General features: G+C 52.7%; 1 protein-coding gene across 4 annotated transcripts in view; it reads right to left on the bottom strand.

Moving 5' to 3' along the window:
• Positions 1–23052, bottom strand: part of LOC137334312 (DDB1- and CUL4-associated factor 1-like) — a 124888-nt gene that overhangs the window by 23906 nt on the left and 77930 nt on the right. For all 4 annotated transcript variants that reach the window (XM_067999001.1, XM_067999002.1, XM_067999003.1 and 1 more), the window contains 6 exons: positions 14681–14805; positions 11019–12288; positions 9507–9705; positions 2961–3043; positions 1613–1697; positions 70–303 (listed from right to left, as the gene is read on the bottom strand). In XM_067999001.1, the coding sequence (XP_067855102.1) occupies positions 70–303; positions 1613–1697; positions 2961–3043; positions 9507–9705; positions 11019–12288; positions 14681–14805 (1996 nt within the window). The remainder of the gene's footprint in view (positions 1–69; positions 304–1612; positions 1698–2960; positions 3044–9506; positions 9706–11018; positions 12289–14680; positions 14806–23052) is intronic.

Raw genomic sequence — 23052 nt, 5'->3', positions numbered from 1 at the left:
AACAGATGACTGCTTGTGTTATACAACACCCCAGTCACTAGTGCACTGCTCCCAGTGTCTGAAGGATACAATCTCTGTATTGATGATGACTTCCAGCCCGTTCGGATGGAACACTCCACTGATGTTCATGTTGAATTTATCAAACTTGTGAATGGCCTGTGTTGAACGCACGTCCCACAGCACTCCGTCATTTAACACCAAGTCATCTGTGGGGTTAAAGGTCGCACAGTTCCGCTTGTAGTTGTTGGCTAGGTCAGGGTTGTAGAGAGTGAGGATGTTTTGGCCAGTCTGCACATCGTATATCTATGGACCAAAAAAAAGAGCAACTTATTTTTTTATTGATGGCATGTGTAAGTTTTAAGCTCAAGGTGAGAGATGTTGGTGCTGGAGATTGGAACACGTAGCAATTGAGCATCCAGTGTCAGGTGTGAAGCACTCCACATCAGGTACAACAGTTAGAAGCAGAGCCAACGTCCCTTTACTCTGCCTCAATCCCAACATCAGATGAACACCCCTTACAGCAAGTGTGTCACTTTTACCATTTCCCACAGCCATTCTGTGGGTTTCTGACTGAGCTTCCTAATTTAATGCTGCAGTAGTTTTGTGTTGCAGATCTATGTGCACTAGAAACTGGATTGAGACAGAGTTCTGATGAAGTGCACATGCCCAAATGCCATAACCTGACTATATACGAAGCAGGAGACGGGGCGGGACTTAAAGCAGTCTATCTTACAGCAAAAAAAGTCTGGATACTCAGCAAACAATGTTGAGGCGTCTATGGAGGAAATTCCAGAACACAAGTGACTGAAGGCACGGCCACCAATAGTGGGCAAAGGGAGCGAGGGGAATGCACAAGAGGCCAGAGTCAGAGGAACAGAGAGTTTGGGAGTAGTGAAGTGGGGTTGTGGGGGGGGGTTGTAGGCCTGGAGGAAAGTACAGAGACAGGGAGGGGCAAGGTCATGAAAGGATTTAAAGTTGAGGCATTGGGAGGTTGGGAGCCAATGTAGGTCAGTAAGGGCAGGAGTGATTGGCGAGCAGGACATGGTGGGGGCTAGGATATAGGCAGCAGAATTTTGGACAAGCTTAAGTTTACTGATGCTGGAGGATGGGGGGCCGGCCAGGAGAACGTGGAATAATCGAGTCTGGAGGTGACAAAGGCAAGGATGAGAGTTCAGCAGCAGATGAGCTGAGGCAGGGGCGGAGACGGGCGATGTTACGGAGATAGAAGTAGGCAGTCTTTACGATGGAGGAAATACTGGGTTGAATAGGACGCAGAGGTTATGAACAGTCTGGTTCAGCCTGTGACAGTGGCTGGGGAGGAGGATGGAATTGGTGGCGAGAGTACGGAGTTTACAGTGGGGGCCGAAGAGGGTGGCTTCAGTCCACGCAGAGCACTTTCCAGCAGGAGTCACTGGTCAGTAGTGGGAGCCACGGTTGATTTATTGCCCTTCAGGGTTAGATCAGCTAACTCAGCACATGCCGGAGACCTTCTGAGCTGCACAGATTAGCAGTATAGAGACTGGTGACTTTACCCACTGGGGCATTAGTGGGTTCAATTCCCATTCAATTATTCCATTAACTGTCAAATACAGGCCATGGCCAAACTACTCACATGAGCCACTTCCTCCTTTGTCCCGATGACTCTGTCCTGAGAGAGTTTACTGAATTCCACGTAGTGATCGTCTGTGAAAGAGTGCCTGAAACATTGGGAACACCAGTGCCAAGTTACTTCCAGCAGCACCAAATCCAAAGCAAACATTCAGGCATCTGCGGCTGGTCTAGTGCAGATCAGGCCCATTTGGAGCTCTCACCAAGTTCCACTGTACTTCTCCACAGGATAAAAATAGTTCCTCTTTCCAGTGCAACACACACGTACTTTTACCCGAGTGATTCCCCAATAGTCACCAGGCTGAATATCCCAGCAGCAGCACACGCACACCCAGTGAAGCAAAGAATTCAACTACTTCATCACCACATCCTGGTACGCCGGCACCGCCTCGCGACACGCCGGCACCGCCTCGCGACACGCCGGCACCGCCTCGCGACACGCCGGCACATCTTCAATGCATCACACGCTGGTACAGGCTATCTTTGACATGGAATCTGTTAATAAAACCTATTGCACTGAGCCCATCACAGACACTTCCATCTGGCCTTTTGAAAACAGAATGTTCTCAAGTGAATAAAGGAAGTCAACTGGTATTTTCAAAACACACCTTTAGATATTCAATCAGAGACCTGAAGATTTAAATTAAGGCAGATCTTGTCTAAAGATAAAATAAAGACGACATCTACATTTAGCTAAAACAAAAAAGTTTAAGACTTGTAGAGACACTATCATTGGCCTCAATGCCCCAGGGTTAAGGAGGGGTCAATCAGCCAAAGTTCTCACTCCTGATGGCTATCCAGTGATGCTTGCTGGAAGTTATGTGTGGGCATTAAGTGGACACAGAATGGTTCGACATGGTAACCAAAAATAATCCAATCATTATTTGAAAATTCAGGGTTGGGACTATTCTCCATACATCAGTGCTCTGTAATAGTGCATCCTTGATTAAACAATGAGCGCAATCTCAAATCTTGTTAGACAAACAGCTGACGGGCAAAAGGATTCATCCCTGTCCCTTTGTACTGTTCTACTATAATTCAGACTAATGAATGGCTCTAAAACCTTACCTGAAAGGACAGACCTTGCAGGGTAAGAAAGTGGGGATATTGTCATTGACAATGGGGAAATGGAGGACATGCTGAATAATTACTTTGCGTCAGTATTTACAGTAGAAAAAGAGGATAGCATGCCGGAAATCCCAAGAAAACTAATATTGAATCGGGGACGGAGACTCGATAAAATTAACATATGTAAAACAACAGTAATGAAGAAAATAATAGCACCAAAGAGTGCTGTCCTTTCACCTCTGGCACAGAAAAACATCAAGCTTGTGAAAATCATCTTTACTTACTTCATATCGAAGACAGACTTCATTCCCCAGAGAGCAGAGGGGGGCTGGCCCCAACTTGCTGATGTCAGCAACAAGGAGCCATCCTGCAAGTGCACAGAAATTACAAAGGGATTAAATATCATGTCTGACAGCACATGAAGTAATAACGGTTTGATGGCTACTGGTTCATGATTGCTAGAAGAAATAAAGAACTGGCATTTATATATCGCTTTACACAACCTCGGGACAGCCCAAAGCCCTTTACAGCCAATGAAGGACTTTTGAAGCGCAGTCACTGTTGTAGACAAACACAGCAGCCAATTTACACATGGCAAGGTCCCACAAACAGCAATGTGATAATGACCAGATAGTGTTTTAGTTTATACCCCCTGAAGGGCAAGAACTCTACTTGCCAAAAAAAACAGCCATGGACAACTAAAGAGGTACGGGACAGTATAAGACATAAGGAAAGGGCATACAAAAAGGCAAAAAATGGCACAGATCCTGGCGAATGGGAAAGATACAAAGATCAACAAAAGGGTCACAAAACATATAGTAAGAGCTACAAAAAAAAAGTAGGAAAAGAAACTCGCAAGGGATGTCAAAACCAATATGAAGAACTTTTATAGTTATATTAGGAAAAAGAGGGTGGTCAGGAGCAGTGTTGGCCCCTTAATAACTGAAAGTGGGGATATTGTCATTGACAATGGGGAAATGGAGGACATGCTGAATAATTACTTTGCGTCAGTATTTACAGTATAAAAAGAGGATAGCATGCCGGAAATCCCAAGAAAACTAATATTGAATCGGGGACAGAGACTCGATAAAATTAACATATGTAAAACAACAGTAATGAAGAAAATAATAGCACCAGAGTGACAAATCCCCAGGACCAGATGGTTTCCATCCCAGGGTTTTAAAGGAAGTAGGTGAGCACATTGCAGATGCCCTAACTATAATCTTTCAAAGTTCTCTAGATTCAGGAACTGTCCCTCTGGATTGGAAAATTGCACATGTCACTCCGCTTTTTAAGAAAGAGAGAGGGAAACCAGGGATATATAGACCAGTTAGCCTAACATCTGTTGTGGGGAAAATGCTGGAGTCTATTATTAAGGATAGGGTGACTGAACACCGAGAATTTTCAGTTAATCAGAGAGAGCCAGCATGGATTTGTGAAAGGTAGGTCGTGCCTGACAAACCTGATTGAATTTTTTGAAGAAGTGACTAAAGTAGTGGACAGGGGAATGTCAATGGATGTTATTTATATGGACTTCCAGAAGGCATTTGATAAGGTCCCACATAAGAGACTGTTAGCTAAGACAGAAGCCCATGGAATCGAGGGAAAAGTACGGACTAGGTTAGGAAGTTGGCTGAGCGAAAGGCGACACAGAGTAGGGATAATGGGTAGGTACTCACATTGGCAAGATGTGACTAGTGGAGTCCCACAGGGATCTGTCTTGGGGCCTCAATTATTCACAATATTTATTAACGACTTAGATGAAGGCATAGGAAGTCTCATATCTAAGTTTGCCGATGACACAAAGATTGGTGGCATTGTAAGCAGTGTAGATGAAAACATAAAATTACAAAGGGATATTGACAGATTAGGTGAATGGGCAAAACTGCGGCAAATGGAATTCAATGTAGACAAATGTGAGGTCATCCACTTTGGATCAACAAAGGATAGAACAGGGTACTTTCTAAATGGTAAAAAGTTAGAAACAGTCGATGTCCAAAGGGACTTAGGGGTTCAGGTACATAGATCATTGAAGTGTCATGAACAGGTGCAGAAAATAATCAATAAGGCTAATGGAATGCTGGCCTTTATATCTAGAAGACTGGAGTACAAGGGGGCAGAAGTTATGCTGCAGCTATACAAAACCCTGGTTAGACCGCACCTGGAGTACTGTGAGCAGTTCTGGGCACTGCACCTTCGGAAGGACATACTGGCCTTGGAGGGAGTGCAGTGTAGGTTTACTAGAATGATACCCGGACTTCAAGGGTTAAGTTACAAGGAGAGATTGTATTCTCTAAAGTTTCGAAGGTTAAGGGGTGATCTGATCGAAGTTTACAAGATATTAAGGGGAACAGATAGGGTGGATAGAGAGAAACTATTTCCACTGGTTGGGGATTCTAGAAGTAAGGGGCACAGTCTAAAAATTAGAGCCAGACCTTTCAGGAGTGAGATTAGAAAACATTTCTATACAAAGGCTGGTAGAAGTTTGGAACTCTCTTCCACAAACGGCAATTGATGCTAGCTCAATTGCTAAATTTAAATCTGAGATAGATAGCTTTTTGGCAACCAAAGGTATTAAGGGATATGGGCCAAAGGCGGGTATATGGAGTTAGATCACAGATCAGCCATGATCTTATCAAATGGCGAAGCAGGCTCGAGGGGCTGAATGGCCGACTCCTGTTCCTATATTCCTAAGTTGGTTGAGGGATAAATATTGGCCAGGTCACTAGGTAGAACCCCCCTCTCTTCTTCGAATAGTGCCGTGGGATCTTTTACATCCACCTGAGGGCAGATGGGCCTTGGTTTAACGTCTCATCTGAAAGACGGCACCTCCGACAGCATTCCCTCAGAATTACACTGGAGTGTTGGCCTGGATTACGTGCTCGAATCTCATGGGACTGCTAATACAGAACATACATAGTGGGGAACTTCAGAGCTGGTACTCAGTTTAGATCCTCTCACAACCTCCCCCTCCCTTTTATCCCCCCACAAGGCTCCTGCTGAGGTGGCAAATGAGATAAACGAGCAATGGATCCGCTTTAGTGATGTTGATTGAGGAATAAACACTGTCCAGAACATCAGGAAAACTTGCTGCTCTTTTTCGATAGTGCCATGGGATCTTTTACATCCACCCGAACAGGCAGTTTAACATCTCATTCAAAAGATGGCACCTCCGGGAATGCAGTGGCACTCCCTCAGCACACACTGAAGTGTTAACCTAGATTATATACTAATGTCCTATAACGAGGCTTGAACCCACAACCGTCACACTTAGGGACAAGAATGCTGCCACTGAACCAAGAGGGGACACAGTTATAAAAGAAAGAAAAGGCTTATAGAATGCCTCAATGTTGCTATTAGCGCTTGGGTTTATAGATTGTCTCATCACCAATCTTGGAACACTGCAGTGCTTCCCCTACAATCCATGCAGAATTTCAAACGCTCCACTGCCTTTGATGAAAGAAATAAATCACAACAGTCTAATTAACTGCTGGCCAATATTTATCCCTCAACCAATATCACTAAACAGATTACCTGATCATTATCTCATTGCTGTTTGTGGGATCTTGCTGTGCGCAAATTAGCTGCCGCATTTCCTACATTACAACAGTGATTACACTTCAAGAAGCACTTTGTTGGCTGTAAAGCGTTTTGGGATGTCCAGAGGTCGTGAAAGGAGCTATAGGAATACAAGTTCTTTCTTTCTTAACTGATTTTCTGGGAGTCCGTCTCCTCTCTCTCCCCACCACCACCACCCCTCACCTTTCCACCATTAGACGAGCCCATAGAGTAGTACATTGGAGAGAGCACAGACACATCACTGGGAACAGAGCATGAGCCTGCAGCTATGACAGTAGGTTTCCGATCTCGGCCAGACAATCCTCCCCACAGTGAGGGACGCCCGAGGATAAATCTCAGGCTGATTATACAGCAGACCTGGCAGTAAACCAAAAGAGATGGTGCACAACAATGTTTTGACAGGGGATTAGAAACAAATGTTGTGGGGAGTGGGGGAGGAGAAGAGAGAGAATCAAAAGGAATAAGCCATACCCACAAACCAATTTCCAGCTAATCTCTGACTTTCAAAAGGTGAAAGTATAAAGATCAGGGACTAGCCTGCTGGAAGACTGTCATACTGAATGATTCTGGTAACTGTTGCCAGTACCACCATCACTTGGTTTACCCCATCCCATAGACAGATATTCCTACTGGGGCTTAGTCCCAAAGGTGCTGGTCACCCTCCTGTATCCCACCAAAAGTGGCCACCCTGCAGGCAGGAGCCTGGACGGTGAGCGCCTGTTAGGGCATGCATCCGAGGGAACCATCGCTGTTTCCCATAGCACTCAGGAGGCAGAGCCCTAGTCCACCTCTACTACTACCACCCGACTGACATCAAGTAATTCAGCACAGACTGGAGATCAAACTAGGGACCTTCTGCTCTGCATGGCTCAGCTACTCGCTGGCTAGAGCCACTGGGGAATGCACAATTGGTCTCTTCTCCAGAGACTTGAGCACAAAATCTAGGCTGACACTCCAATGGAGTGCCGCACTCTCAGAGTCGCACAGGGAGTGCCGCACTCTCAGAGTCGCACAGGGAGTGCCGCACTCTCAGAGTCGCACAGGGAGTGCCGCACTCTCAGAGTCGCACAGGGAGTGCCGCACTCTCAGAGTCGCACAGGGAGTGCCGCACTCTCAGAGTCGCACAGGGAGTGCCGCACTCTCAGAGTCGCACAGGGAGTGCCGCACTCTCAGAGTCGCACAGGGAGTGCCGCACTCTCAGAGTCGCACAGGGAGTGCCGCACTCTCAGAGTCGCACAGGGAGTGCCGCACTCTCAGAGTCGCACAGGGAGTGCCGCACTCTCAGAGTCGCACAGGGAGTGCCGCACTCTCAGAGTCGCACAGGGAGTGCCGCACTCTCAGAGTCGCACAGGGAGTGCCGCACTCTCAGAGTCGCACAGGGAGTGCCGCACTCTCAGAGTCGCACAGGGAGTGCCGCACTCTCAGAGTCGCACAGGGAGTGCCGCACTCTCAGAGTCGCACAGGGAGTGCCGCACTCTCAGAGTCGCACAGGGAGTGCCGCACTCTCAGAGTCGCACAGGGAGTGCCGCACTCTCAGAGTCGCACAGGGAGTGCCGCACTCTCAGAGTCGCACAGGGAGTGCCGCACTCTCAGAGTCGCACAGGGAGTGCCGCACTCTCAGAGTCGCACAGGGAGTGCCGCACTCTCAGAGTCGCAATCTTTCAGATGAGACATTAGATTGAGGCACTATTTCGAAGAAGAGCAGGGGTGTCCTGGCTAATATTTATCCCTCAACACCTAAAACAGATCATCTCAGGAGGCAGCCATTCGGCCCATCATGCCTGCGCCAGCTCTTTGAAAGAGCTATCCAATTAGTCCCATTCCCCTGCCCTTTCCCCATAGTCCTGTAATTTTTTTCCCTTCAAGTATTTATCTAATTCCCTTTTTGAAAGTTATTGAATCTGCTTTCACCATCCTTTCAAGAAGCACATTCCAGATCATTACAAATCACCGCGTAAAAAAACGTTTCCTCATGTCGCCTCAGCCTCTTTTGTCGATCACCTTAAATCTGGATCCTCTGGTTACCGACCCTTCTGCTACTGGAAATGGTTTCTCCTTATTTACTCTAACAAAACCGTTCATGATTTTGAACACCTCTATCAAATCTCCCCTTAACTTTCTCTGCTCTAAGGAGAACATCCCCAGCTTCTCCAGTCTCTCCACATTACTGAGGTTCCTCATCCCTGGAACCATTCTAGTAAGTCTCTTCTGCACCCTCTCTAAGGTCTTGACATCCTTCCTAAAGTATGGTGCCCAGAATTGAACACAATACTCCAGTTCAGGCCTAACCAGTGTTTTATAAAGGTTTAGCATAACTTCCTTGTTGTACTCTATGCCTCTATTAATAAAGCCCAGGATCCCATATGCTTTTTCAACAGTCTTCTCAACTTGTCCTGCCAACTTCAAAGATTTATTTATGTGCACCCCCAAGATTTTCTGTTCCTGCACCCCCTTTAAAATTGTACCATTTAGTTTATATTGCCTCCCATCTTCACACTTCTCTGCGTTAAATTTCATCTATCATGTGTCTGCCCATTTCACCAGTCTGGCCATGTCCTCCTGAAGTCTGTTACTTTCCTCCACATTGTTTACTACATTTCCGAGTTTCCTGTCATCTGCAAACTTTAAATTATATCCTCTATATCCAAGTCCAGGTCAATAATATATCAAAAAGAGCAGTAGTCCTAATACCGACTCCCCTCCAGTCTGAAAAACAACCGTTTACAACTCTCTGCTTTCTGTCCCCGAGCCAATTTTCTATCCACACTGCCACCGTCCCTTTAATCCCACAGGCTTTAATTTTGCTAACAAGTCTATTATGTGGTACTTTATCAAATGGCTTTTGAAAATCCATATACACATCAACCGCACCACCCTCATCAACCCTCTCTGTAACTTCATCAAAGAACTCAATCAAGTTAGTCAAACACGATTTTCCTTTAACAATCTGTGCTGACTTTCATTTATTAGCCCATACTTTTCCAAGAGCCAATTAACTTTGTCACGGATTATCATCTGGTTACTTATCTCATTGCTGTTTTTGGATCCTTGCTGTGTGTAAATTGGTTGCCACGTTTCCTATATTATAACAGTGACTACACTCCAAAAGTAGTTAATTGGCTGTAAAGCGCTTTGGGATGTCCTGAGGTCATGAAAGTTGCTATATAAATGCAAGTTTTTCTTTACAAGAAGTTTTATGCCCATCTGCCCCACTCCATAGCGAGGATTGAGCCTGATAATATGTCACTTACCTTGGATGGCTCGAGGTGTGTAATGGCTGAGTTATGGCAGGCATAAGTGGCCTCCTCTTGGCCGCTGAATAAGTTGTAGAGCTTAAGTTCTCCGGTACATGTCCCCAGCATCAGAAAGCGCTCACGGGCGGAGAACGCACAGCATGTAAAACCACTGCCTTCCTCATCAGATTCTCTAAACACAGAAATGGGTCGGAATCTGCAACAAGAAAATGAGCGAGGTACAGAACTCAAGTTCTTTGTTGTAACAGGGATACTTAAGGACTGATGGGGCTATACAGCAAAAACACTTCTCAGTGAGCACGGTCTTGGGAGCAACAAGTCATCCATCTATTTATATTTTAAAAAATCCACTGATAACACCTTATATCTCACAGGAACTCTGCAAGTAGTGCAGATTAATTTTGTTCAAGAGTAGCCACGGTTGTGTAGGCAAAGTTAACAGCTGTTTTGTGCACAGCAAGATTCCACAAACAGGACAAAACGCCTGTGTTTTTGGTGGTATTGGTTGAGGGAGGAATGTTGTGTTCAAAGTGAGAGGTCCATTTCATGCACCCAGTGCGAGAATCAGGAACCTCCAGATCAAGTACAACAGCTGCACTGTAAAGCTCCCTCTACACTGCCCCATTAAACACACCCAGGGCAGGTACAGCACAGTTAGGTACAGAGTAAAGCTCCCTCTACACTGAATCAAAAGTAAAATACTGCAGATGCTTGAAATCTGAAATAAAAACATAAAATGCTGGAAATACTCAGCAAGTCAGGCAGCATCTGAGAAGAAAGAAACAGAGTTAATGTTTCGCGTCAGTGACCTTTCATCAGAACTGACAGGTCACCGACCTGAGTATTTCCAGTATTTTCTGTCTTTACTCCCAGGGTAGGTACAGCATGAGTTAGGTACAGAGCAAAGCGCTCTCTACACTGTCCCATCAAACACTCCTCGGGCAGGTACAGCACGGGTTAGGTACAGAGCGAAGCTCCCTCTACACCAACTGAGCCCCAACCCAGGAAACACCCACTAATGCACCAGTGGCACTTCTCCCCATTTCCAATCACCCATCACACAAGGTTGCCCAATTAGAGGCAATTTTGTGCCACGAGTCCATGCCCACTAGGAACTGGATTAAGACTGCCCACACTCATTTCATTTCGTACTATTACAGCCAGCAGAGATGGCAGGGCTGGATCTGAACCCAGGTCCCAGAGGTAAAAAGTTGGCGCCCAATCCACTGGCATATAGTTTTAGTTTGGAGGAGGGGGAAGAGATGATTTAAAAGCTCCGCCGATTTCAGGCAGTCAGCTTTAAGCAGCTGCTCGATCTGTTAACGATTACGGGAGTTATTTCGTGGCTACAACCTATCATGGTTAAACCACCCTCCGCGTATAGCAGGCAAATAGTGTTAGCACGATCACGCCCGCTGTATGCGGTCGGGACGGCAAGTTTGCTCGTTTTGTGCAGGAAATGTTCCACCAATCACCAATTCCAAGTTTACACAAACTAGGAGGCATTACCTGCTGAAGATGAGATGCCGGTCAAAGCAGCCCCCATCCACTCCTCCGTACTTGGGGAAAGCAGCCCTGTGCATCACGCGAGAGGTGAAGTTCAATGGCGCCTGCCGCCTCTGTTTGGGTTCTGGGCACTGGTGAGGGGTAAAGAGGGAAAAGGGCGGGCAGGTGACAACAGGGTTCTTGCAGCGGGCATGCTGCTCCCGCAGGTACTCGGTTATGATGCTGTCCAAGGAGGGCGGGGACGGTAGGTGACGGTCCAGCTGCTTCTTGATGGCCGGAGTCTGGTTGTAAGCCCCGTAGTCTGACTTCTGCCGAATGAGTCTCTGCTTCCTTAGGTTGGTGTTGTTGCAGGGAGACGGCTTCTCCTTGGAGAAGCTAATCTTCCCAATTATTGGCGAGCCATTGGGACATGAGAGCCCGGGCGCGGAGGGGGTCCCTTGAGAAACCGCCACCTTCGCTTGGCAGGGCGGCGAAAACGCAGTCAGGTTGATGGTTCGAGAGGAAATGCCGTTGGCCAGTCTGGGAGTTCGGGGCAAGCTGACGGGGGAGGTGCCAGCGGCGACAGGCGCGAAGGCCGAAGAATGAGTCGGCGCGGCTTGGATGGCCGGTGTCCGGGGAAGGTCGCCCTCCTTGGTGAGCACCGAGGCAGTGTCGTGCAGCCCATGAGACACCAGGTGGTTGCGGATGAGTAACAGCAGCTCTTTCTCGGAGAAGGCGATGCGAGTCTGTGCCACCACATCCGCCTTCTGAAGCCGGGCCAGCGAGACATCGGAGCCGATGGACAGCGGCTTTCCCGAAATGCGCTCAATCAGCTCGGAGGCGTACTTGCAGAACTTGACATGCTCGCTCCGCTTGTCCTGAAGCACGGGCTCCCGCATCAGCTGCTGGATCTGGCCGCTGCTGAACAGGGGCAGCTTGCTGATGATCTGTTTCACGGAGCTACTGCGGGAAAGGCCCACCAGGGCCTTGCACGCCAAGGTACGGATCTGATCCGCATCAGTGATGGGCATCTTCACGGTCAGCAGGGACAGCAGCACCTTGATGCCATTGTTGGCCTGCACCATGTTCCACATCTTGGTCAACACGCTCTCCGTGCTCTTGGGGTTATGTAGGCTCTTGCGCCGAGGAGTCCCAGAGTTGAACTTGCCGATGCTGGAGATGCGCTTGTCGGGCCCGCACACGCAATTGATGATGACTTGAAGCGCAGATTTCTGTGTCTCGGCGTCGTTTGAAAAGATATCCCCCTCAGCCACTCCAAGGATAATGCTCATCCCTGCAAGAGAAAATGAGGTCCTTTCATGCAAGAACAAGACAGAACCTTACAGACCTGTAACCACTGCAACTTTACAGCTCAAAATATACTCTCCAGCCAACCAAATAGTGGCAAAATGTCGCACTCATCATTACAAATCTTAGTGGAAAAATCTCGCCCGCACTGTGGCTCACACTCACCATAATGCTTTACTGAAACCCCAATGCCAGCTTCTATGGAGGACTGATGGGGTTCCTCCATCACCTGAGAACTCACCACAAAAGCTCTTCTGACTCACTACAGTTGTACCTAGAAAGACATCGTGCTTCTGCCGCAAGTTCTCTGCCTCGACCTCCAAGCAGCTAACCATAGAACCCCAATGTCATAAAATCACGGGAGACTCCAGCCTATTCTCCCAAGTAGAAGTGTTAAAGACTCAGTATTCAGCTATGAAGACAATTATTCATATATCTGCATCTCTTAAGGGCCACCGGGGTGCCTCTCGTGTACTTTGTGACTATTCGGCATAAACTTCCTGCATCGTTCCTTGAACCCCACAAGACAGAAATCAAAAACATCCAGTACAATGCTTTGTACTGCACAAAAGGACACTCCAAAGCAAACAGCATCAAAACTACACTATAGCACAGGTTAAATGTAAAGGACCGTTCCATCAAACACTCCCAGGGCAGGTACAGCATGGGTTAGATACAGAGTAAAGCTCCATCTACACTGCCCCATCAAACACTCCCAGGGCAGGTACAGCACGGGTTAGATACAGAGTAAAGCTCCCTCTACACTGCCCCATCAAATACTCCCAGGACAGGTACAGCACGAGTTAGATACAGAGTAAAGCTCCCTCTACACTGCCCCATCAAACACTCCCAGGGCAGGTACAGCACGGGTTAGATACAGAGTAAAGCTCCCTCTACACTGTCCCATCAAACACTCCCAGGACAGATACAGCACGGGTTAGATACAGAGTAAAGCTCCCTCTACACTGCCCCATCAAACACTCCCAGGGCAGGTACAGCACGAGTTAGATACATAGTTAAGCTCCCTCTACACTGCCCCATCAAACACTCCCAGGGCAGGTACAGCACGGGTTAGATACATAGTTAAGCTCCCTCTACACTGTCCCATCAAACACTCCCAGGACAGATACAGCACGGGTTAGATACAGAGTAAAGCTCCCTCTACACTGCCCCATCAAACACTCCCAGGGCAGGTACAGCACGAGTTAGATACATAGTTAAGCTCCCTCTACACTGCCCCATCAAACACTCCCAGGGCAGGTACAGCACGGGTTAGATACATAGTTAAGCTCCCTCTACACTGCCCCATCAAACACTCCCAGGACAGATACAGCATGGGTTAGATACAGAGTAAAGCTCCCTCTACACTGCCCCATCAAACACTCCCAGGGCAGGTACAGCACGAGTTAGATACATAGTTAAGCTCCCTCTACACTGCCCCATCAAACACTCCCAGGGCAGGTACAGCACGGGTTAGATACATAGTTAAGCTCCCTCTACACTGCCCCATCAAACACTCCCAGGACAGATACAGCACGGGTTAGATACAGAGTAAAGCTCCCTCTACACTGCCCCATCAAACACTCCCAGGGCAGGTACAGCACGGGTTAGATACATAGTTAAGCTCCCTCTACACTGCCCCATCAAACACTCCCAGGACAGATACAGCACGGGTTAGATACATAGTTAAGCTCCCTCTACACTGCCCCATCAAACACTCCCAGGGCAGGTACAGCACGGGTTAGATACATAGTTAAGCTCCCTCTACACTGCCCCATCAAACACTCCCAGGACAGATACAGCACGGGTTAGATACAGAGTAAAGCTCCCTCTACACTGCCCCATCAAACACTCCCAGGGCAGGTACAGCACGGGTTAGATACAGAGTAAAGCTCCCTCTACACTGCCCCATCAAACACTCCCAGGACAGATACAGCACGGGTTAGATACATAGTTAAGCTCCCTCTACACTGTCCCATCAAATACTCCCAGGACAGATACAGCACGGGTTAGATACAGAGTTAAGCTCCCTCTATACTTCCCCAAATAACATGCCTCAACATGGTGCGACATTTTAACATTTCCTACACCAGTCAACTAGCTGCGAATTAGGGACAGGTTGAGCTGTGGGCCCATGGCCATTAGGAACTGAACTGACACCCCGCTCATTTTAATCAAGATCCCAACAGCTAGCAGGCAGACTTTTATCCCACGAGTCTGGGCTCGATTTGAATCCAGATCTCAGAGGTGAAGGGCCAGTTTCTAAATGACTGGATTAGCAGTCCCCCCCATTGTCTGTATTCTTGACAGAAACCGCTGATCTTTTGATCTTTGAACAAAAATGACCACTGAAAGAGAAAAAAAGAAAACCCACTCACCCACAGCGGTCACAGTGGAGGACCCTTCATCCATCACATCTACAGGCTCCGCTAGCAAAAGTTGAGTTTTGGAAACCACGGTGAGGACAGCCAGTACATCTAGAGCAGAACGAACAGTGTCACTCCTGAAGGAAGGAGAGCATGCAGAATTAGGGTATGATACGCAGAGACACATACATTTAGTAGGCAGCCCGTCTCAGCACCTCGACACCCCATGAGAGGAGGATTATGGGACACCACCCGCAATTCTCTACAAATGAGTTTCTGATCTCAGTCGTGTGACCAGGGAATAAAAATCAGCAGAAAAGTCATCCACAGAGTACCTTCAAGGGCTAGACACTAAATGGTTGTTTTACATAGAACTTTCCAGCACAGGAACACGCCTTTTGGCCCAACAGGTTTATGCCAGTGTTTATGCTCCACATGAACCTCGTCCCATCTTACTTCATCTCGCCCTATCAGCATATCCTTCTATTCCTTTCTCCATCATGTGCTTATCCTTAAATGGAACTATACGATTCGCCTCAAACACTATGTGGTAGCGAGTTCCACATTCTCACCGCCTGAGTAAAGGAGTTTCTCCTGAATTCCTTATTGGATTTATTAGTGACTCTCTTATATTTATGGCCCCTAGTTTCAGACTGCCCCACAAGTGGAAACATCTTCTCTACATTTACCCTATCAAACCTTTCATAAATTTTTAAAACTTACTATCAGGTCACCCCTCAGCCTTCTCTTTTCTAGAGAAAAGAGCCCCAGCCTGTTCAATCTTTCCTGATAGTTATAACCTCTCAGTTCTGGTATCATCTTTGTAAATCTTTTTGGCATTTTTTCCAGTGCCTCTATATCCTTTTTGTAATATGGAGATCAGAACTGTGCACAGTACTCCAAGTGTGGTCTAACCAAGGTATAGGTTTTATAAATAACTTTTATGCACACAGTTCTTTTCTTGTAATCTTTGCTAATGGCAGATGGTAGCTAGGCTGCCTCGTCCTTCTGTGTTGATTTAGCCCCACTCACATGATCTCTGATGTTTTTAAACCCCTTGATAGTAATGAAATCCTAACAATCCTCATCAACCTGTCAGGCACATTCAAAAATAACTGATTCTATCCAGATAGAGAAAAAATTTGTATTTATTTAGCACCTTTCACGTCCTCAGGATGGCTCAAAAGGCTTCACGGTCAATGAAGTACTTTTGAACAGTAGTCACTATTGTAATGTAGGGAAATGTGGCAGCTAGTTCGCACACAGCAAGGTCCCACAAACAGCAATGAGATAAATGACCAGATAATCTGTTTTAGTGTCGTCGGTTGAAGGATAAATGCTGCCCAGGAAACCAGGGGAACTCTAGTATTGTTCTTTGAACAGGGCCGTGGGATCTTTTACATTCACCCGAGAGGGCAGATGGAGCATCAGTTAGACAGGGCCTCGGTTTAATGTATTATCTGAAAGACGACAGCTCAAAGTTCAGCACTCCCTCAGTACTGCACTCAAATCTCGAGTGGGACTTGAACCTATGAACTTCTGACTCAGAGGAGAGAGTGCTACCAACTGACACCTTGAAATGAACCAATCACAAGTCAGTATTATTTGAAATCTGTGTGATGATTCCTCGCTCAAGTCTGTTACAATTGAACCAATACATTTTTTAACATGTATATCAAAGTGAGTTGCTTTTTAAACTTTGTATTGCTCCTGAATTAAAGGGGTAGCGCCCAGTTTAAAACAACATTGCTACATTTTCAGTCGCACATTTAACATTAGTTTCAGTGAGTTGGTGATTGTTTTGGTAAGAGACAAGGCCAATCATGACAGACACTCCAAGGTCCTTTCCTTAACAGGACACAACTGGTGTGAGACCACATCTTGCAAACTCTCAGAGGCATCAAAAATGTGGGACCACACTGTTGGAATCTATCACATGCTCCCCACCTCTTAGAATTCACAAGCTGGGGAGAGAGAAGAGGAAAACGATGATTCAGGGGGAAGGTTTAATTTCAGTGGACAGTGCAATTCAATCACAGCCTTCACGCCCCTGCACTCTGGAATTCTCGTCCTCCATCTTACTACATCTCTCCCCATCTTCAAAAATCTCCTCTTCTATACCTTGGTTTCCAGTCACCTCCCCAATTCTTCTCTCGGTTCCTGCTTGATACGCAACCCCCCTACCCTCCCTTGGTATGTTTCACTAAGTGAAAGGAAGTCCAAGTTTTGTTGTTTCAAGATCTCCTCCCCAGACCAGCTGATCTGAAAACAGACGTGGTTGGTTGGATAGAAACTGTTCAGTCTCACTTAATCCAGTTGGTTACACGCTGATCAGCAACTGGCTTATTAAAGTGGCAATCACAGAGTTTGAAATAAATTCTGATATGATTAAACACTTCACATTGAGAGCACTCATCATTTCCTTCCTCTGAATATAAACGTTAACTGTTTTTAGGACAGTGCTTTGGTTATATTGTTAGACAGATCAGAGGTGCTGGGACAATGAAACGGCCATCACAACACACACAGCTTTTGCCATCTGGTGTTACTGGTGGATCAGTGATAAACACAGGAAGCTCGTGTTAGTGAAATCCTCGCTCTCATTCTTTGAGTGACGCTATCCCCTAAAGACCATCCCCGAGCCAAGAATGTCTCACAGAAACAACTCCCCCTTTATGACCACAAACTTCACCACAACTAACCTACTCCTCCATCATAAACAACATCTGTTGTAGTGAGCTCTCTCTTGGGTCTCATCCAAGAAGGTCGCTAAGTAACTGCCACAAATCCAACAGGTGGTCAGGTCCTGTGATGGCTCCAAGAAAGCCAAGAAACCCCTGCCTGAGAAGTGAGCAGAATCTGTCAGCCCGTTTCCTTGCAGTCCCCTAAGTTAGGGTCTCTCCAGAATCTGCTTTCCAGGTACACACAGCTTTATATTTGTTCTGGCCGTACTGCAGATGTTGCACTTGGTTAATGTCCTCACCTGAAGGGGACAATCTCTTACTTCTTCCCCTTTGTCTTTTTTTTATTTTGACAACTTTCTCCCTTCCCCCAAGGCATTAAATGTCAATAGCATCATGTGATTTATATCAAATCAGTGTTAATTGTATTCAGACGGTGTGGGTCAATTGGGGATGCTCATGTATCCTTTTTATATGAGAGCTTATCTAGAATGTGGTGTGTGTAAGGGGGATCTCTGTGAATAAAGGCTCGGAAGCAACTGAAGACCAGTCTCGAGTATTCTATCCTTCACCACCTGGCTATCCAATTTATAATATTAACTCCAGACGATCAACCAATTCTTCTCTGTGTCTCATCAAAGTGCACATTCTCTATATGTGAGCACAAATGGTGAGTGGAAGCAGGTTAGGTGACTGCATTTGGGGGGAGGGGGGAAAGGGGGAAGAGGGGGAGGGGGAAGAGGAAAAGGGGAAGGGGAAGGGGAAGAGGAAGAGGGGGAGGGGGAAGAGGAAGAGGGGGAGGGGGGAGGGGGAAGAGGAAGAGGAAGAGGGGGGAGGGGGAGGAGGGGGAGGGGGAAGAGGAAGAGGGGGAAGAGGAAGAGGGGGAAGAGGAAGAGGGGGAAGAGGAAGGGGGAAGAGGAAGAGGGGGAAGAGGAAGAGGGGGAAGAGGAAGAGGGGGAGGGGGAAGAGGAAGAGGGGGAGGGGGAAGAGGAAGAGGGGGAGGGGGAAGAGGAAGAGGGGGAAGGGGAAGAGGAAGAGGGGGAGGGGGAGGGGGAAGGGGAAGAGGAAGAGGGGGAGGGAGGGGGAAGAGGAAGAGGGGGAGGGGGAGGGAGGGGGAAGAGGAAGAGGGGGAGGGGGAGGGAGGGGGAAGAGGAAGAGGGGGAGGGGGAGGGAGGGGGAAGGGAGGGGGAGGGGGAAGGGGGGAGGGGGAAGGGGGGAGGGGGGAGGGGGAAGGGGGAAGGGGGAAGGGGGGGAAGGAGGGGGGAAGGGGGGAAGGGGGGGGAGGGGGGAAGGGGGGAAGGGGGGAAGGGGGGGGAGGGGGGAAGGGGGGGGAGGGGGGAAGGGGGGGGAGGGGGGAGGGGGGAAGGGGGAAGGAGGGGGGAAGGGGGAAGGAGGGGGGAAGGGGGAAGGAGGGGGGAAGGGGGGGAGGGGGGGAGGGGGGAAGGGGGGGGGAGGGGGGAAGGGGAAGAGGGGGGAGGGGGGAAGGGAGGGGGGAGGGGGAAGAGAGGGGGAGGGGGAAGGGAGGGGGAGGGGGAAGGGAGGGGGAGGGGGAAGGGAGGAGGGGGAAGAAGGGGGGGGGAAGGGGGAAGGGGGGGAAGGGGGGAAGGGGGGAAGGGGGGAAGGGGAAGAGGGGGAAGAGGAAGAGGGGGAAGAGGAAGAGGGGGAAGAGGAAGAGGGGGAAGAGGAAGAGGGGGAGGGGGAAGAGGAAGAGGGGGAGGGGGAAGAGGAAGAGGGGGAGGGGGAAGAGGAAGAGGGGGAAGGGGAAGAGGAAGAGGGGGAGGGGGAGGGGGAAGGGGAAGAGGAAGAGGGGGAGGGGGAGGGAAGAGGAAGAGGGGGAGGGGGAGGGAGGGGGAAGAGGAAGAGGGGGAGGGGGAGGGAGGGGGAAGAGGAAGAGGGGGAGGGGGAGGGAGGGGGAAGGGAGGGGGAGGGGGAAGGGGGGAGGGGGAAGGGGGGAGGGGGAGGGGGAAGGGGGAGGGGGGAAGGGGGGGGAGGGGGGAAGGGGGGGGAGGGGGGAAGGGGGAAGGAGGGGGGAAGGGGGGAAGGGGGGGGAGGGGGGAAGGAGGGGGGAAGGGGGAAGGGGGGGGAGGGGGGAAGGGGAAGAGGGGGAGGGGGGAAGGGAGGGGGAGGGGGGAGGGGGGGAGGGGGGAGGGGGGAGGGGGGAAGGGAGGGGGAGGGGGGAAGGGGAAGAGGGGGGAAGGGAGGGGGAAGGGAGGGGGAGGGGGAAGGGAGGGGGAGGGGGGAAGGGGAAGAGGGGGGAAGGGGGAAGGGAGGGGGAAGGGAGGGGGAGGGGGAGGGGGAAGGGAGGGGGAGGGGGAAGGGGGGAAGGGGGAAGGGAGGGGAGGGGAGGGGGAAGGGGGGGAGGGGGAAGGGGGGAGGGGGAAGGGGGGAGGGGGAAGAGGGGGAAGGAGGGGGGAAGGGGGGAGGGGGAAGGAGGGGGGAAGGGAGGGAGGGGGAAGGGGAAGGGAGGGGGAAGGGGAAGGGAGGGGGAAGGGGAAGGGGGGGAGGGGGGAAGGGGGGAGGGGGGAAGGGGGGGGAAGGGGGGGGAGGGGGGAGGGGGGAAGGGAGGGGGAGGGGAAGGGAGGGGGAGGGGGAAGGGAGGGGGAGGGGGAAGGGAGGAGGGGGAAGAAGGGAGGGGGAAGGGGGGGAAGGGGGGAAGGGGGAAGGGGGGGAAGGGGGGGAGGGGGGGAGGGGAAGAGGGGGGGAGGGGAAGAGGGGGGAAGGGGAAGAGGGGGGAAGGGGAAGAGGGGGGAAGGGGAAGAGGGGGGAAGGGGAAGAGGGGGGAAGGGGAAGAGGAAGAGGGGGAGGGGGAAGGGGAAGAGGGGGAGGGGGAGGGGAAGGGGAAGAGGGGGAGGGGGAGGGGGAAGGGAGGGGAGGGGGAGGGGGAAGGGAGGGGAGGGGGAGGGGGAGGGGAGGGGGAGGGGGAAGGGAGGGGAGGGGGAGGGGGAAGGGGGAGGGGGAGGGGGAAGGGAGGGGGAAGGGAGGGGGAAGGGAGGGGGAGGGGGAAGGGGGGAAGGGGGAAGGGGGGAGGGGGAAGAAGGGGGGGAGGGGGAAGAAGGGGGGGAGGGGGAAGAAGGGGGGGAGGGGGAAGAAGGGGGGGAGGGGGAAGGAGGGGGGAAGGGGGGGGAAGGAGGGGGGAAGGGGGGAAGGGGAAGAGGGGGGAAGGGAGGGGGAGGGGGGAAGGGGAAGAGGGGGGAAGGGGAAGAGGGGGGAAGGGGGAAGGGAGGGGGAGGGGGAAGGGAGGGGGAGGGGGAAGGGAGGGGGAGGGGGAAGGGAGGGGGAGGGGGAAGGGAGGGGGAGGGGAGGGGGAGGGGGAAGGGAGGGGGAGGGGGAAGGAGGGGGAGGGGGAAGGGAGGGGGAGGGGGAAGAAGGGGGAAGGGGGAAGAAGGGGAGGGGGAAGAAGGGGGAAGGGGGAAGAAGGGGGGGGGAAGGGGGAAGAAGGGGGGGGAAGGGGGAAGAAGGGGGGGGAAGGGGGAAGGGGGAAGGGGGGGGAAGGGGGAAGGGGGAAGGGGGGAAGGGGGAAGGGGGGAAGGGGGGAAGGGGGGGAGGGGGAAGGGGGGAAGGGGGAAGGGGGGGGAAGGGGGGGGAAGGGGGAAGGGGGAGGAAGGGGGAGGAAGGGGGAAGGGGGGGGAAGGGGGAAGGGGGGGGAAGGGGGAAGGGGGGGGAAGGGGGAGGAAGGGGGAAGGGGGGGGAAGGGGGAAGAGGGGGGAAGGGGAAGAGGGGGGAAGGGGAAGAGGGGGGAAGGGGAAGAGGGGGGAAGGGGAAGAGGGGGGAAGGGGAAGAGGGAGGGGGGGGGAAGGGAGGGGGGGGGGAAGGGAGGGGGGGGGAAGGGAGGGAGGGGGGGGAAGGGAGGGAGGGAGGGGGGGGAAGGGAGGGAGGGGGGGGAAGGGAGGGAGGGGGGGGGAAGGGAGGGAGGGGGGGGGAAGGGAGGGAGGGGGGGGGAAGGGAGGGAGGGGGGGGGAGGGAGGGGGGGAAGGGAGGGGGGGAAGGGAGGGAGGGGGGGGGAAGGGAGGGAGGGGGGGGGAAGGGAGGGGGGGGGGAAGGGAGGGAGGGGAGGGAGGGGAGGGGGGGGAGAGGGAGGGGGGAGGGAGAGGGAGGGGGGAGGGAGAGGGAGGGGGGGGGAGGGAGAGGGAGGGGGGGGGAGGGAGAGGGAGGGGGGGGGAGGGAGAGGGAGGGGGGGGAGGGAGAGGGAGGGGGGGGGAGGGAGAGGGAGGGGGGGGGAGGGAGAGGGAGGGGGGAGGGAGGGAGAGGGAGGGGGAAGGGAGGGAGGGGGGGGGAAGGGAGGGAGGGGGGGGAAGGGAGGGGGGGGAAGCGGGGGGGGGAAGGGAGGGAGGGGGGAGGGAGGGGGGGGGGAAGGGGGGGGGGAAGGGAGGGGGGGGGGAAGGGAGGGAGGGGGGGGGGGAAGGGAGGGGGGAAGGGAGGGAGGGAGGGGGGAAGGGAGGGAGGGGGGGGGAAGGGAGGGAGGGGGGGGGGAAGGGAGGGAGGGAGGGGGGGGGGAAGGGAGGGAGGGGGGGGGGGAAGGAGGGAGGGGGGGGGGGAAGGGAGGGAGGGGGGGGGGGAAGGGAGGGAGGGGGGGGGGGAAGGGAGGGAGGGGGGGGGAAGGGAGGGGGGGGGAAGGGAGGGAGGGGGGGGGGGAAGGGAGGGGGGGGAGGGAGGGGGAGGGGGGGGGAGAGGGAGGGGGGAGGGAGAGGGAGGGGGGAGGGAGAGGGAGGGGGGAGGGAGAGGGAGGGGGGAGGGAGAGGGAGGGGGGAGGGAGAGGGAGGGGGAGGGAGAGGGAGGGAGAGGGAGGGAGAGGGGAGGGAGAGGGGAGGGGGAAGGGAGGGGGAAGGGAGGGAGGGGGAAGGGAGGGAGGGAGGGGGAAGGGAGGGAGGGAGGGGGAAGGAAGGGAGGGAGGGAGGGGAAGGGAGGGAGGGGAAGGGAGGGGGGGAAGGAGGGGGGGAAGGGAGGGGGGGGAAGGGAGGGGGGGGAAGGAGGGGGGGAAGGGGAGGGGGAAGGGGAGGGGGAAGGGGGAGGGGGGAAGGGGGAGGGGGGAAGGGGGAGGGGGGAAGGGGAGGGGGGAAGGGGAGGGGGAAGGGGGAGGGAGGGAGGGAGGGGGGGGAAGGGAGGGAGGGGGGAAGGGGGGAAGGGAGGGAGGGGGAAGGGGGGAAGGGGGGGGAGGGGGGGGGAGGGGGGAGGGGGGGGAGGGGGGAAGGGGGAAGGGGGGTGGGGAGGGGGAAGAAGGGGGGAAGGGGGAAGTAGGGGGGAAGGGGGAAGTGAGGGGGGGAAGGGGGAAGAAGGGAACGGGGGAAGGGGGGGAAGGGGGGAAGGGGGGTGGGGGGAAGGGGTAGAGGGGGGAAGGGGGGAAGGGGGGTGGGGGGAAGGGGAAGAGGGGGGTAGGGGGAAGGGAGGGGGAGGGGTGGGTGGGGAGGGGGTGGGGGATGGGAGGGGGAGGGGGTTGGGGGGTGGGGGTAGTTGGGGGGGGTTGGGGGTTGTGGGGGGGGATGGGGGTTGTGGGGGGGAAGGGGGTAGAGGGGGGGGGATGGGGATGAGGGGGGGGATGGGGTTGAGGGGGGGGGTAGGGGGTTGGGAGGGAGGGGGGGTAGGGTGGGTGGGGGGGGTTGGGTGGGTGGGGGGGTTGGGTGGGTGGGGGGGGGTAGGGTGGGAGGGGGGGGGGATGGGTGGGTGGGGGGGGGTTGGGTGGGTGGGGGGGGGGTTGGGTGTCGCACT

The sequence above is a fragment of the Heptranchias perlo genome, chromosome 17 (genome assembly GCF_035084215.1).
Source record: "Heptranchias perlo isolate sHepPer1 chromosome 17, sHepPer1.hap1, whole genome shotgun sequence".
Classification (NCBI taxonomy): Eukaryota; Metazoa; Chordata; class Chondrichthyes; order Hexanchiformes; family Hexanchidae; genus Heptranchias; species Heptranchias perlo.
This window is presented reverse-complemented; position numbering and strand designations above follow the sequence as displayed.